The sequence below is a fragment of the Centruroides vittatus genome, unplaced genomic scaffold (assembly GCF_030686945.1).
Source record: "Centruroides vittatus isolate TY-2023 unplaced genomic scaffold, ASM3068694v2 contig_2682, whole genome shotgun sequence".
NCBI classification, from domain to species: Eukaryota; Metazoa; Arthropoda; class Arachnida; order Scorpiones; family Buthidae; genus Centruroides; species Centruroides vittatus.
In genome coordinates, this window is record NW_027121707.1 from 1,107,093 (window position 1) to 1,121,027 (window position 13,935).

Genomic DNA, 13,935 nt, shown 5'->3' on the forward strand with positions numbered 1-13,935 from the left:
TCGGACGGAAGAGGGCGCTTCGAGTACCATCTCGACGTCGCGCTTTCGTCGCGTCGGAGCGCCGACAGAGCGCGCGCCCGGCGGCGGTGGATAGAGGCAGAAGTTGTCGTGGCGCAGACGCCGTCGGGAAGCCGAGCGACAGGTAAGCGCGACGACGATCGGGAATTTTCGTCCTCGAAAAGCACGGGTCCCCCAGTTAGATTTCCCCGTTAAGCGACGAGTGACGTAACGAAGGCGTCGACGACGGAGGGGCGACCTTCGAAATCGAAAGTCGATTGGCCCGGGCAACCCGGAAGTACGACGGCGATAAATACTTGGCATCGGATGCGAATTTCCGGTCGAGTCGCGTACGTGGACGAGGTTTATATATCTGTTTTTTTCCGTTTCCTTTTTTTTTCCTTACGTCTTCCCCTTTCGCGCGCTCTTCACCCACTTCCGTTTCCGCTTCCCATCTTAACCGGCGTCGTGACTCGTCTCTTAATTAATTATTCGGAGCGTGGACGAAACGAGAAGCTCGTGCCGATAAACCGGAAAGATACGAACCCGCGCCACCTCTTCGCTCGTATATATCCGTTAATACCGGTTCGAAAGTGAAATTATAAAGAGAATCGAGTGAAAGGGGTTCGAGACGACGTCCCATTCACTTTATTTTCACGCGATTTCCCTCTCGGAAGGCCACGTGATTGCCGACTTCCGCTTCCTCTCCACGAGTATCAGACGGATCGCATCGTTAGTGTCGTAGTATTGCGCCTCATCCAGTTGTTTTGTTACGTCATTTAGGTAATCTCATCGACAAATTTCTCGCGCGCAACGTTTTCTATCTGTCCGATTTGACACGAGGACCCATCCACATCCAATGGGAGTCACCGTTACTCTGGGAGCTCTTCGTTTGCTGGTGGCCCTCTATGACATCATCACCTTCCCCTTCCAGATCTGCGTGCAAAGGCCCTGGAGGAGGCGCTCCCGAAAGAAGTGTTTGGTGAGTGTTCCCATCTCTTAACCTAATTTGAACGTAAAAATAAGTACAGTTTAACTGTAATTTAATTATTATTCGGTAACGACGTAAAAGCGGGATAGTTAAAACCGTTATATCGTGCGTAACACCGTCGAACGATTATCCACGTCACTCGTCGGTAGTGACGTATGCATAAAGCGTTGTAACGGTTTTAAAGGTAAACAAGAGGTCGTGGTTTCGAAAGGCACGTCATCAATAACAACTGGAGTACAGGTAACGTCGGTAAATGACGTCGAAAAACCACTCTCGTAACCTCGGCGTTAATTGGCGTGACCCGAATTTAAGTTAAGACCGGGTTCGTAAATTTGGTCAATTTAAATGACCGAAAAAACTCATCTGTATGGCCCTACATTTCTTACAATTCCTTCGCATATACCTACACTACTTCCTTGCCCTTCCACTGCAACAAAAATTCGTTCCCCGGGGCACGGAAGTCGGTTTTTCGGGCCACATCCTCAGTGGAGCCTCGAACTTTAAAATTTCTAAGAAAATTTGATTACAAAAGTTCTCTCTGGTAAATATTTTGGGGCCCCACTGAGAGGCCATGTTTAAACCACGCGTGTCAGATAGGTCCCGCTCTTCTCCTCTTCGAAAAATTCGTCGCGTAACGGCATTCGGAGCTCCGCAGTTTCGTAAATGATATAATTTTCGGCTTCTTTGACATTCGTTCGTACCCCATTTTTCAGACCAAGAGGTTGGATCCGAACGATCCTTACAGCCCTTACGTCCTGGTGGATCAGCAGTCCTCATCCATTCCTCCCGACGTCGGAACCCTAGATCGACTCTTTCGCTATGTGGTCGGATGCTATCGAGAGAAGAACCTGTTCGGAGTCCGAGACGTGGTTCGAACAGTGGAAGAGACTCAGAAAGACGGAAAGACTTTCACCAAAGTAAGCAACTTTTCTCTTCGATCCTTCGGGGAATTACCGTGTTCTGGAACACGGAGACTTTCGCACGGGTTAGAACGGGGTCGTCGACCGAAAAATCCTCCAAACGTGATGCCAGCGGTCCATATTTTCGGGTTGTGAGGACGTAATTTTTCATAATGGCGTCCAGAATTTATTTATTAACGCGGAATTGTGTTACGGTGTCGTTTCTATGCGGCTTAATTACACCCGGTCAGAGTACTTGGCGTGCCATTTCGATCCGTTTTAGTTTCATAAACAGTTCATTCGGCGCGAAAATCACGTACGGAAGTAATAATACTTCACGTTTCTAAAGGTATTTTTTCTGGATTTTGTACTTTTGCGTAAGAGCTGGGGTTCGATTACTACAGAACGAGTATTGTTCCTCATCGGATAGAAACAAACTGCTCTGTACTTTTCGTTAAACGAGAAACTTTAAAGCAGCAACACTAGCTGGGCTGCAATTTCCGAATTACACACTCATTAACGAGGCTGAGGCCGAAGTTTTAAACGCGAAAACGTGTACGTCGGACGTTCGGCGCCGCCTTCCTGTAAGCTTAGAAGTTTGACAATGGCGTTTGAAACGTCGAGCATGATTCCACCGACGTTCCAAACGCCATTGTCAAACTTCTAGGCTTACAGGAAGGCGGCGCCGAACGTCCGACGTACACGTTTCCGCGTTTAAAACTTCGGCCTCAACCTCGCTATTATCGTGCGTCTGTCCGCCTGTCCGTCGAAAACGGAGTTAGATAGACGAAAATCGAGACCGGATATAGAAAGCTTAGGTGGAAAAGGCTGGGATTAACTATCTAGACCGGAAGTCACGCGATTTCTTAAATTAAAAAAGTCGTCCCTACTAGGAAGGTGGAGAACGAGGTACTGGTTCCAGTAGAAAAGAAAAAAAAAAAAAACTAGAAATTTATCTTTTGATTGGTGTGTCGATTCGACCTTGGCCTTTTTCCTATACGTCAATTCTTTTCAGGAAATTTATTCAAATTACACAACGATGCTGAACACTTATTTGATAAAATATGTAAATTTAACAATAAATACAACACCTATTAATATCATTGTATTGTGTGATTGCGACGTCTAACGTCGGGTTCGACCTCACGCATCTGTTACGTCGTCCTTCGATGACGTAAGACGACCTCCGAATATTTACGCACTCGACTGCAGACGAAGGTCTCCCCTTCAATACCGATAAGGTACTTTCGGGTGTATTATTTATTTATTATCGTCAAAAAAAAAGCGAAGAGGGATATCCTTTAAGGGGTGGACGATTTAAACCCCAGAATTCCCCCCCAAATATTAACGTTTCGTTAAAAAGTCTCCCCCCTCTAAACCGGAATTAGTTGGTTCGTTGCGGAGCGCAGAAATTCGTACGTGTTCCGGTAACACAAATAGCAAAACGATTCTCGAAAGGTCGATTAAAAGAACGACGCCAGAAAACATTTGAACTTAATTACTTGTGGTATTATTCTTTCTTCTATCTTTAATCGAATTGTTGCAGGAATTTCAATGTCCTTCTCGTTATTCTGATTTAATTGACACAGTTTATTATTAATTAATTATACCAAGTATCTATTTTCGAATGAAAGTTTGGTGATGTTTATTATTTAAAATTATAGTAAAGAAAGGAAAGGGGGGGAGGTTTAATTTCGGGAAATTTGCAACAGAAGAACGGCGGCACTCGGTTTCTATCGTTTGTTTTAAACACGGAGGAGTAACACAAAGAAGGTATTCGAACTCGTAGCTCTATTTACGGACCGAACTCGGTCCAAACGAGTATTTTGGACGCGGAACAGGAATCTCCTCTCTTTTTACTGAGGCAGCGATAAAAATACATCCCGGAAAGTCGGCTTCTCCTATGGGAGACGACATCGTAATTTTTTAATACGGATCCCTCTTCTTAGCGGATTTATAAATAGACGTGTGTCGCTGGAAGGAAAAAGAAAAAAAAATATGCGCGTTTTAAATTAATTTAACGTGGGTCGTGGACGGAGGATACAAATGCAAATGTGTAGAAACGAACGGCAACTACACGCTATACTTTATGTAGCGAGCCCTACAATACACAAAGCTTCCAGCTGATGAACCCTCAACACACAGTTTACTGTCGTGGGGAGTTTTTTTTTTTTTTTTTTAATATAGGGGAAGTCTTTCCGTGAGAAAATGGCTCCTATTTAGGTATTACTAACGTGAAGAAAACCCGGAAAACTCCACGTGGCCCACCATCTCACTAGTGTTTTATCCACTCGACCGTGTGTTAGGGGTTGTGTTTCTAGTGTAATTTTCCCTGGCTTAATCCAATTTTTCAACCCTCCTGTCGGTTGTATTTGATGAAAACGATTTCGAGGAAGGGTGCACTATAAAATGTGGTGTAATTTCTCTTCTATTTTTATCTGCGTTGATATGTTGACCGAATTATTCACCTCCTATACTCGATCGTTTCGTGAATCGTAAATAGCCAAAAGGGAATTGTTTGTCGATAAAGTATTCCAAGTTAGTGTAATTTTCCTATAATACCGAAGAATGGGAAAGTCGAACTTGTTATTTGTTAGTGAACACACGGTTGCTTTATTTATCATATTAAATTAATGGTGGCATTTTAGCACCCGAACCGACGGTCCGATTTTAGTGAAAATTTCCACAAGTAGTTACCTCTAATACACAAACCTCTACAGAAAATTTCAGATGTTTTCGACAAAAACCACAGGAGTTATTAAGCTTTAAAGTGGGTTAACCAAACAGTGATCTCCCCCACACACTAACACCGAAACCCCCAACTTTTTCCTTTTTTTTTCATTTCTCAATGTCTTCTGAGTTCGAAAATGTAAAAATCTGGGGAGTCATTTTTCGACTAGTTTGCAATATTTTCCCTCTGTTATATACATAACACGTGGGAAAGTAAAAACTATCGCGGCCGACTTCTAATTTATTAATTAAAATTCGATCGAATTCGGTCAGTTTCGAAATTTCTTTCGCGATTTCAAAGCTCGATTTCGTCATAATTAATTTAGATTGGTCCTTTACTTAACTTTGACCTTAAACTTGCGCTCCACAAATCTAAATTTTGGTTCTAAATTCCTACAGTTATTTATTAGGAAGACTGGAAAAAAAACTTATAAATAATTCCGCCGCCCGGAAGTTTCGTTAAACGTCATTTCCGCTTCCGAAGCGGAAACCGAATTGACTGACGACTTAAGCTACCATTAAGGAGGGGGAAGACTTCCAAAATTTTTCATTGTTTTGTCTAGTTTAAAGTAATATAAACTACGATATTAAAAATGTAAATAGCGCGATTGATATTGTGAAAGTCACGCGCCAGGAAACCGGTCGTCGAGTTTTATAAACAGTCAAATTGCTTAATTCGAAAACAAAATGATATAAATTCGTATTAATCGGTCTTAAAAATGGATTTTTCCCAGTAAAAATAGTTTAAAAATGTGTGTGTTGCGCCCCACTCGAGATGTGACGTGACTCTATCTTTTCACCCCCTTGACCTTTAACCTCCGAAATTTAACAGCATTATTGCCCCAACACACAAACTTCCCTGCTAAATTTCATAAATTTTCGACAAAAACGCACGGGAGTGTCCCCCACACACGCTAACATCCGTAGAAACAGAAGAAACCCCCCAACTTTTTTGCATTTCTGGATGTTTCAAGGTGATCCGATCGCCATACTTTCCTCTGTTATATATAACGTCCAGGAAAGTAAAATTTGCTAATAAAATGTTATAAAATGCGCCACTGTCTGCTTTTACACACAACTTATCCCCTTCTCTCCTTTGCGGGTGCGAATTATTTAAATCGCCATTTTAATAATGAAAAAAAAAACAAAAGGTGCTTAAAATTTCACTTTATAACTTACGATATATTTAGGCGAAGAAAATTTGGCAGGGAGTACGCGTGACGTTTCTTACAAACGTCACTTCTTCTCCCCCTTTCGCTACTCTATCTAAAACAGGTCCAGTTATTTAAAACGGGCGAGGAAGTTTAACACAAACACACACTTCGTAAACAGTGCGTGTGTTTGTGTTATAACGAGTTACAAAGAGTTGAATCCTCCTATTGGACGGAGGAATTCGAATCATTTGACCTCTGAGAGATGCGTAGAAGCATCCATTCTCTTCCGTTCCGAACGGACGTAACCTCTAAACCTCCGTCCTAATTTGGCCTTTGTTCCGTAGCCATTGTTGTCCATAGGAGGAGAGAGAGTCGAAAAAGCTGCTAGTCTACTTTCCTGCTCCCTTGAAAGGTGTGTAAACAAAGTGTACGTGTAGGAGCGGTGGCCGCTGCCTGGGAAGGACATTGCGTGATACTTTTCTCGTGAAGAAAAAAAAAACTAGTTTGAACCGGTTCTAATGATGTAAAAGCGTATTAAAATTACGAAAATCGACTCTAGTAAATGACTTGTTCTTGCTGTGATACGTTTATTTACATAAATACAAAAGTTTTCGACCCTAGTTCAATAGGTCATCATCGAGTGTGGACCAGTGTATACGTACTGTACGTTTTACTAAACAAAATGCGTAACCTCTGGACGATAGAACGTTCGAACACGTACAATTTAATTAACACATAATTTCAAATTTCTGAATTTTAATACCGAAAGAAATCATTCTGCATTCAAATTAACAGGTGGTTGCATTCATGCAACCACCTGTTAATTTGCTTTTATAACTTAATCGTTGGTAGGGTGAGAGAACGTAGAGTATTATGGATATCAGCTTCATTCCATTTGTCTATAGAATTTTCTCCAATGCCCGTTTTTTTTAACGCTATACAATAAGATTTGATCTACTTGTTTACAGCAATGCGACACGTGGGCGATCTGGAGGGCATTTTATGGGAAACTGGCTCTTATTTAGTGTTACTAACGTGAAGAACACCCGGAAGACTCCACGATGGACAGGCGCGAACACACCACCAAATGGTAGTGTTCAGTGGTTTTACGAACTCGGCCACTAGTGTCCGCGGCAAATGCCTTGCAGATGAGATTGTGGGCCTTCGTTGCATTGTAAAGCGATAGAAAATGCCCATATTTCGCTTTTTCAAGCTGATAAATTCGTGGTCCAAATGTTTCTACCTGCAGACAGTTGAGTTTCTAGTTGAGGATTGACGTCCGTCTCTGACCGTACAATAATTGAAGCAAAAATTTACAAGGTATTTCCATTAGAAAACCAGAAAAGTGTCATTAAAAGTCGGGAGGATGAGCAATGGCGTAGCCATTTTGATACACAATACTTCAAAGTCAGAGGTAACAGTAAATGCGACTGGCAACACTATTGACACGCGAGAACATAAGACAAAGGACCAAAAAATGGCTGCGCTTCTTCAGCAGTGCAAGAGTGATATAGTGTTGAAAGAATTCGAATCGGTTCTTTGTCTTCCTCTAGGTCTACAGTGAACTTTAAAATGTTGTTTTGAAATTCTATTCTTATTTTATTTTCAGACTTCTTACGTATTAACTTTTGTGTCCTATTTTTAGTTGCTGCTGGGTCAGTATCGTTGGACGAATCTGGACGAAGCTAACAATATGGTATGGAGTTACGCTCGTGGATTTCTGTCTCTCGGACTGAAATCGCGCGACAAAATCGCTATCTTCGCGGAGACCAGGCTAGAATGGCTGCTGACGGCTCTGGCCTGCTTCAGAATCAACGTGGGAGGTGAGAGTTTATATTTGAAAGTAACGTTTTGGGATGATTGATAAATTTTTCCACTACGTTGCAGTGGTTACTCTGTACCCGAATTTGGGAGACGATGGATTGGTCTTGGGAATAAACGAGTCCGACGTCAACGTCGTCGTCACTTCTCAATCTCAACTACCTAAGTTAAGGGTGAGTGTTTACTTTCTAATGGTCTTTCACACGAGTCTAAGCGATTCTTCCCTCTTTCTCCCAGCCCGCTTCACCTTTAACCATCAATATTTAATTGCATCAATTTCCTAATGCATAAAACTCCCTGCAAAATTTAATTTCCCTCGCGAACATAGTGCTAGTCACAATAAAATTCTAATTGTCGACTCTTGCAATAGTATTATTAAAGAAGTATTGCACTTTGATTGCATAGACTACTGAATAGCGTGGAACATCGTTTAAGGTCCTAAAATTTCCATCAACCATTTTCGTTAAGATGTCAGTACACAGAAAAAAGTAATAATGTAACCAAGCATACAACAAAAGAAAAATACTGTAACATAACACGTTACGTATCTACATGCACAGGCGTAACTAAGGGTGCAAGGGGGAACTTGTTCCGGGAATCGACCTTGAGGATTCAAAATTAACCAGTAAAATTTTTTCCTGTAATTAACATTGAATCAAGGGTATCAGGTACGAAGTTTGTCCCGGGCATCAAAATGACCCTGAGGATGTCCCCGAGGTTATGTAAGTGTATTTTATTAAACGTGCTGTAAACACGGCACGCGACACATGGGCATTTTCCCGGGAGATCTTTCTATAGAAACTGATCCCTATTTAGGTGTTATAAAGGTGAAGAAATCCCCGAAAATCTCCACTTGGCAACTCGTTGGCTAGGGACAGGATCAGTGGTTTTAATCGCTCGGCCACTAGCGGGCTACTAAATAAATTTCTTCGATATGTCGTGCCCTCGCCACTAGAATCCATAATGGGTATGATATAAATACCCCCTTGGTGCCCACAGGGCGAAAGAATAAAAAATGAAAAACAAATCCAGGTTGACCAACACTAATCCGGCATCATCGGGATCTATAGCCGGATTACTGATTCCCATATTAGTAATAGAACGGGGTTACTGATTGTTGGATTAGTTACGGTCGACCTGTACTGTACATACAGTTGTTAATTATTGTGTAGTATTAACTATTATGAACTACATAATCGTAATACACATAGTAATACGTACTGTACATATAAGTTACGTATTATTAAGCGTATTACTCTGAATTTCTTGATATTTTTAAGTGACAATATTCGTAGTTATTCAATGTAAACAAGGTGAAAAAAGATGCAAAATACTGTATATCGAAAAGGTCGATTTTTTGGAAAATCCACAATCGATCGGTCGCTTTTTTAACGTCACAAGTGTGACAAACGAGTTGGCGTGACGTGTGACGGATACGCTGATGTATTGTTTCACTCGATTTTCCGTTTTATTCCGCTGTTTTCGAGGGCGAATTTCAATAAAGGACATATGAGTAATACGAGGAAAATCTTTGCAGAAAATCGCCGGTCGACTTCCTCTGTTGAAACACGTGATCTACATGGAATCTTCGGAAAGAGCTGACGAAAGCGGATTTCCGGAGTCCGTTCGAGTCATGTCCTTGTCCGACATGAAGAATTTAATGGACGACATGGATCCGGGTAAGTAATTGTTTTCTATTACGTTATTCTTCATGATTTTTAGAGAAAATCACATTCCCGAAACTACTGTTCTACGACATTTCGTGCAGATTTCACTCTTAAAATTTAAATCAATCTCCCCTCTAAAGCTTATAGATCATCATTTTTCCTATCGAAAAATTCAATTTGCTTTACTTATTTAAACAGTAAATAAATAAGTTAACTGTACTAACATACACTAAAACCTGTGTAAACAGGATTCACACGGAACCGAATATTTTCTCCGGTTTGGCATGTTTCTGTTTTCAACAGGTGTTTTCAACACAGAAATCGCTCCGTTCCGAAGAATTTTTTCGTTTTAGGCAGGTTTCCGTTTTGGATAGGTTTACTTTAACTTTTTAAATTCTCCACAATGGCCTATTTTCTTAAGTGTGCGCCCAGTGTTGTTGTAGAGAACGAAAATTACTCCACACTTCTTAGTTTTAGTCACCGGAAATAAAATAAAGTATTTTATTCCGGAATTTTTTGAATTTATTCTGCAATGTTTGCAATTTTACAATTAAAAGAATGCATTCGAACAGATTGTTTGAAGTGTTTACTCACCTTTACTTAAATAAACTGTAGTTCTGTATTGTCTTTGTTGAAGGTCGTCAGACGTAACAGGGAAAGAGGAGGAGGGAAGTCGAAGATTCCCTTCACACTCTGGCGACCATCTTTAAAGGTTTTTCATCCCAAAATAAGAAAAACGTCCGTCATACATGAAATCCGCGTAACCGATGTTAGGTCGAGGGGTGTTACGATCGCCTGTCTTTTCTGTTACGGTCAGAACTTTTAATCGAAATAGCAATGCAATTAATATGCATCCAGGCGCGTAAAATAGCGAAAGTATGCAGTAACACGTTCGCCATTTTATCAATTGGTTACGTTCTGAAGAATCTTCTGATTTACCACCTCTTCGAAAAGTTTTCTGCGGAATTCCATGGCTAAAACTCTTCTAGCGTGCTGAATTCTTATCTTTTTCGGTTGCTGGTATCCGTCTAAAAACAGCTTTTGCGTAGAAAATAGCGTACTTTTCGTTATTTTCTGCACAATACTCTTATATTTAATTGCCTATTAAGGTAAAAAAAAAAAGACATAACAAATGCACGTATTTTCAGGAAGTGTTTTATATACTTAAGTGCATCGCCTATTTATTACATCGCCCATAGAAATTTAAAAAAACTTTTTAACACATTATAAAATGAAGGCTGAAAACACTGACGTCGTTAATTTAGTTGTGTTTAAATAACTACGTCACACAGACGAACTTCATTGTAAAGTAAGACCTCTCTTTACAATGAAACTTTCTCATTTTTCTCACAATCAACTGTGCTCATTAATGATTTTCTATGATAGATTTGTCTGTCAATCTGTGGTTGACGTAATAAACTACAACATAAATTATATTTATGCAATTGGCTGTTTATACATACAAAGCTTTTGATCTTTGTGTTTAGGTACTTTTGTTATGGTTCACATAAAATGCCAAACAATTTTTATAATATTTTACAAAATATTATTTAAAAACAATCGAGAAAAGAATAACAAATGGAGGAATTGTTTATATTTTACTTTGTTTTATAAATGTTATTTATTTATGTGTAGGCTAAATAATGGCTGTTCACATACCTTATAGTATCAGGTGTCGGGAATTCGACTAAATCTGAAAATTACGTTTGTTAATTAATTGTAGAAGAACAATTAACAAACCTAATTGTCAGGTGTAATATTGTGACGTAGAATAAATATTTTTGTAAATGAGGTTTTATTTTTCATTTATAGATCGTTAAATTGTAAATCTGATGTTACATGGAAGTAAAGTCGAGCTAATATTCTTTCCATACCTGGTCTCGATTTTTATCTATTTTGTTCTCGAGATTCTTTCCATATCCTGGTCTCGATTTTTTATTGTCTAACTCCCGTTCTCGGGATTCTTTCCATATCTGGTCTCGATTTTTTATTGTCTAACTCCCGTTCTCGGGATTCTTTCCATATCTGGTCTCGATTTTTTATTGTCTAACTCCCGTTCTCGGGATTCTTTCCATATCTGGTCTCGATTTTTTATTGTCTAACTCCCGTTCTCGGGATTCTTTCCATATCTGGTCTCGATTTTTTATTGTCTAACTCCCGTTCTCGGGATTCTTTCCATATCTGGTCTCGATTTTTTATTGTCTAACTCCCGTTCTCGGGATTCTTTCCATATCTGGTCTCGATTTTTTATTGTCTAACTCCCGTTCTCGGGATTCTTTCCATATCTGGTCTCGATTTTTTATTGTCTAACTCCCGTTCTCGGGATTCTTTCCATATCTGGTCTCGATTTTTTATTGTCTAACTCCCGTTCTCGGGATTCTTTCCATATCTGGTCTCTTTTTCTTCTATATATTTTCTTCTATATAACTCTAAATATTAGTAAATACTTTATAACTTTCCAGCTGTTACATGATAGAAGGAAAGTACGGTGATTTGTCAAAAACTAACCCACCCAAGATTTTTATATTTTTGGACTCAGAGGACTCTTAAACGTTGAAAAATGCAAAAAACGTTGGGGTATTTTTCTGTATGTATGGATGTTAGTGTGTGTGGGGGAGTAGGATTTTGTTTATCCACTTTGAAGGTGAAATAATAAGTACTGTGTCTTTTAAAAAAAATAAATCCCATCTCTACCCTCAAAATTAAACTTTTTGTCATTTTATAATAATTAATTATATAAATAGTTTTCGTTAATAAAATCTCATAACAGATGGCGCCAGACGCAATTTTAAGTGTTTTTGCCAGGAAAGTTATGCAACTCGTTACTAGAATTTATATTTAGAGCTTTTATTTTATTGATATGTTCCTTTAGCAAATGTATTAATTATTAATTGATTGATTGATAAATCGATACATTAAATTAATAATTAATGTTTATACGTAATAATAATGATTAATTATATATGAAAATTGAAAAAAAATACAGACCGGAATTTCATATATAATAAACTTTCCATATCCGGTCTGGATTTTCATCTAATTCCGTTCTGGAGATTAACGAATAACCGACGGACTGACGGACGAACAGTGGGAATTTATTGGCTCACAATTTGAAAATTTCAGCTTAATACGTAACACAATAAACACATAAAATAATAATAATAATAATTCGCTTATTTATTATTATTATTATAAATTTGGTGCCATATCTGAAGACCCCGCACAATGCATGGTCTTCGGATATGGCACCAAATTTAAATTTTGATATTATTACTGCAGTAGTGAGTTTATGAAAGATTAGTTTAATGCCCCCTGTTGCTGGGGACCTTAGGCAATTGTTCTTTTTCCCGTAGGATAATGCACTACTGTATAAAGGTAGGAAACGTTAGCAAACTCGTGTTTTTCTCTTATCACGTGACTTCAGTAATTTCAATTGCAGAGAATTTGCTTATCTCATATACTAATTTTAGATTTTCTATTGGATAATCACTTCTTGGGAAAAATTAAGTGAGTTTTTCTTTCAGATCCTCCTTACGAGAGTCCGACACCCGATGATTTGGCTATTTTGATGTACACCAGCGGATCGACTGGAGTTCCCAAAGGTAAGTGAAAGTCAATAGCGAGAATTGTTTAATCTCTTGTTTTGTGTTTTTGCATTTATCTATTGTTTTCCGCATTTCTATCGCATTAAAATAGACGAACTGTCTATGAACATTTGAATAATCTCAGGCTATGTGTTTCGACGATACGCGATCACTTGTGAAAATGTCAAATACAGGCAGACAGAATGATGCCATTTTAATTATTGTAATTATGTTAATTATCATCTGGAAACTTTATAATGTATATTAAAACATTGAGGAACTGTTCAAGGTTCATACTTTTCTATTACAATTTCTGAATGTGTACGCCTGGTTTCACACAGCACACATCCAACAGACACTCAAGTTTTTCCTACACTCGTTATGGCTTATTCGTTGTCACTCTTCCCACAATTCTCCTGCAATTTACTCGTGTTGCACAGCCAAAATTCTCCTGCAATTTACTCATGTTGCACAGCCACAATTCTCCTGCAATTTACTCATGTTGCACAGCCAAAATTCTCCTGCAATTTACTCATGTTGCACAGCCAAAATTCTCCTGCAATTTACTCATGTTGCACAGCCATAATTCTCTTGCAATTTACTCGTGTTGCACTGCCAAATTCTCCTGCAATTTACTCATGTTGTACAATAATGAATGGTTCCGACTTTGCAAACTGAAGATCACAGAAAACTTTCTTGTCGCAGAGTCGTCATTTTTGTTTGTGGCGCTTCCTAGAAGACGTTTGAATGCAGGTGCGAGATGAAACATAAGTTACTTATCGATTTGTGTACTTCACAAACTTTAAAAATGCTATTTAACTTAATTACAGTAATTTAAAATATCAGAAGACCTTGTAAGGGTGGCGTACTGTACTTAGTATAAAATATCTGCTATGTTCGACGAGCGTTTTTCCAACTAAATTTACGATAGTTTTGTACTTGTTACCTTGAAAGTTTTATTAGTTTGCGTGCGTTGGTACGATCGAAGCGTGCGAGCGCGTACCAATGCACGCGAGGACGTCGAAAGGTTTCCTCCCGGCCGTTGATTCCCCTCAAAGTTCGTACGTGTGTACACACAAATTCACTGGAGCG

The 13,935-nt window shown here is 39.1% G+C and overlaps 1 protein-coding gene across 1 annotated transcript in view; it reads left to right on the top strand.

Moving 5' to 3' along the window:
- LOC136971694 (fatty acid CoA ligase Acsl3-like) overlaps positions 1-13,935 on the top strand; it is a 26,961-nt gene continuing 13,026 nt past the window's right edge. The window contains exons 1-7 of the mRNA XM_067266172.1: positions 1-142; positions 781-979; positions 1,702-1,905; positions 7,417-7,594; positions 7,659-7,765; positions 9,130-9,271; positions 12,784-12,861. Of these exons, the coding sequence (XP_067122273.1) occupies positions 857-979; positions 1,702-1,905; positions 7,417-7,594; positions 7,659-7,765; positions 9,130-9,271; positions 12,784-12,861 (832 nt within the window). The 5' untranslated portion in view covers positions 1-142; positions 781-856. The remainder of the gene's footprint in view (positions 143-780; positions 980-1,701; positions 1,906-7,416; positions 7,595-7,658; positions 7,766-9,129; positions 9,272-12,783; positions 12,862-13,935) is intronic.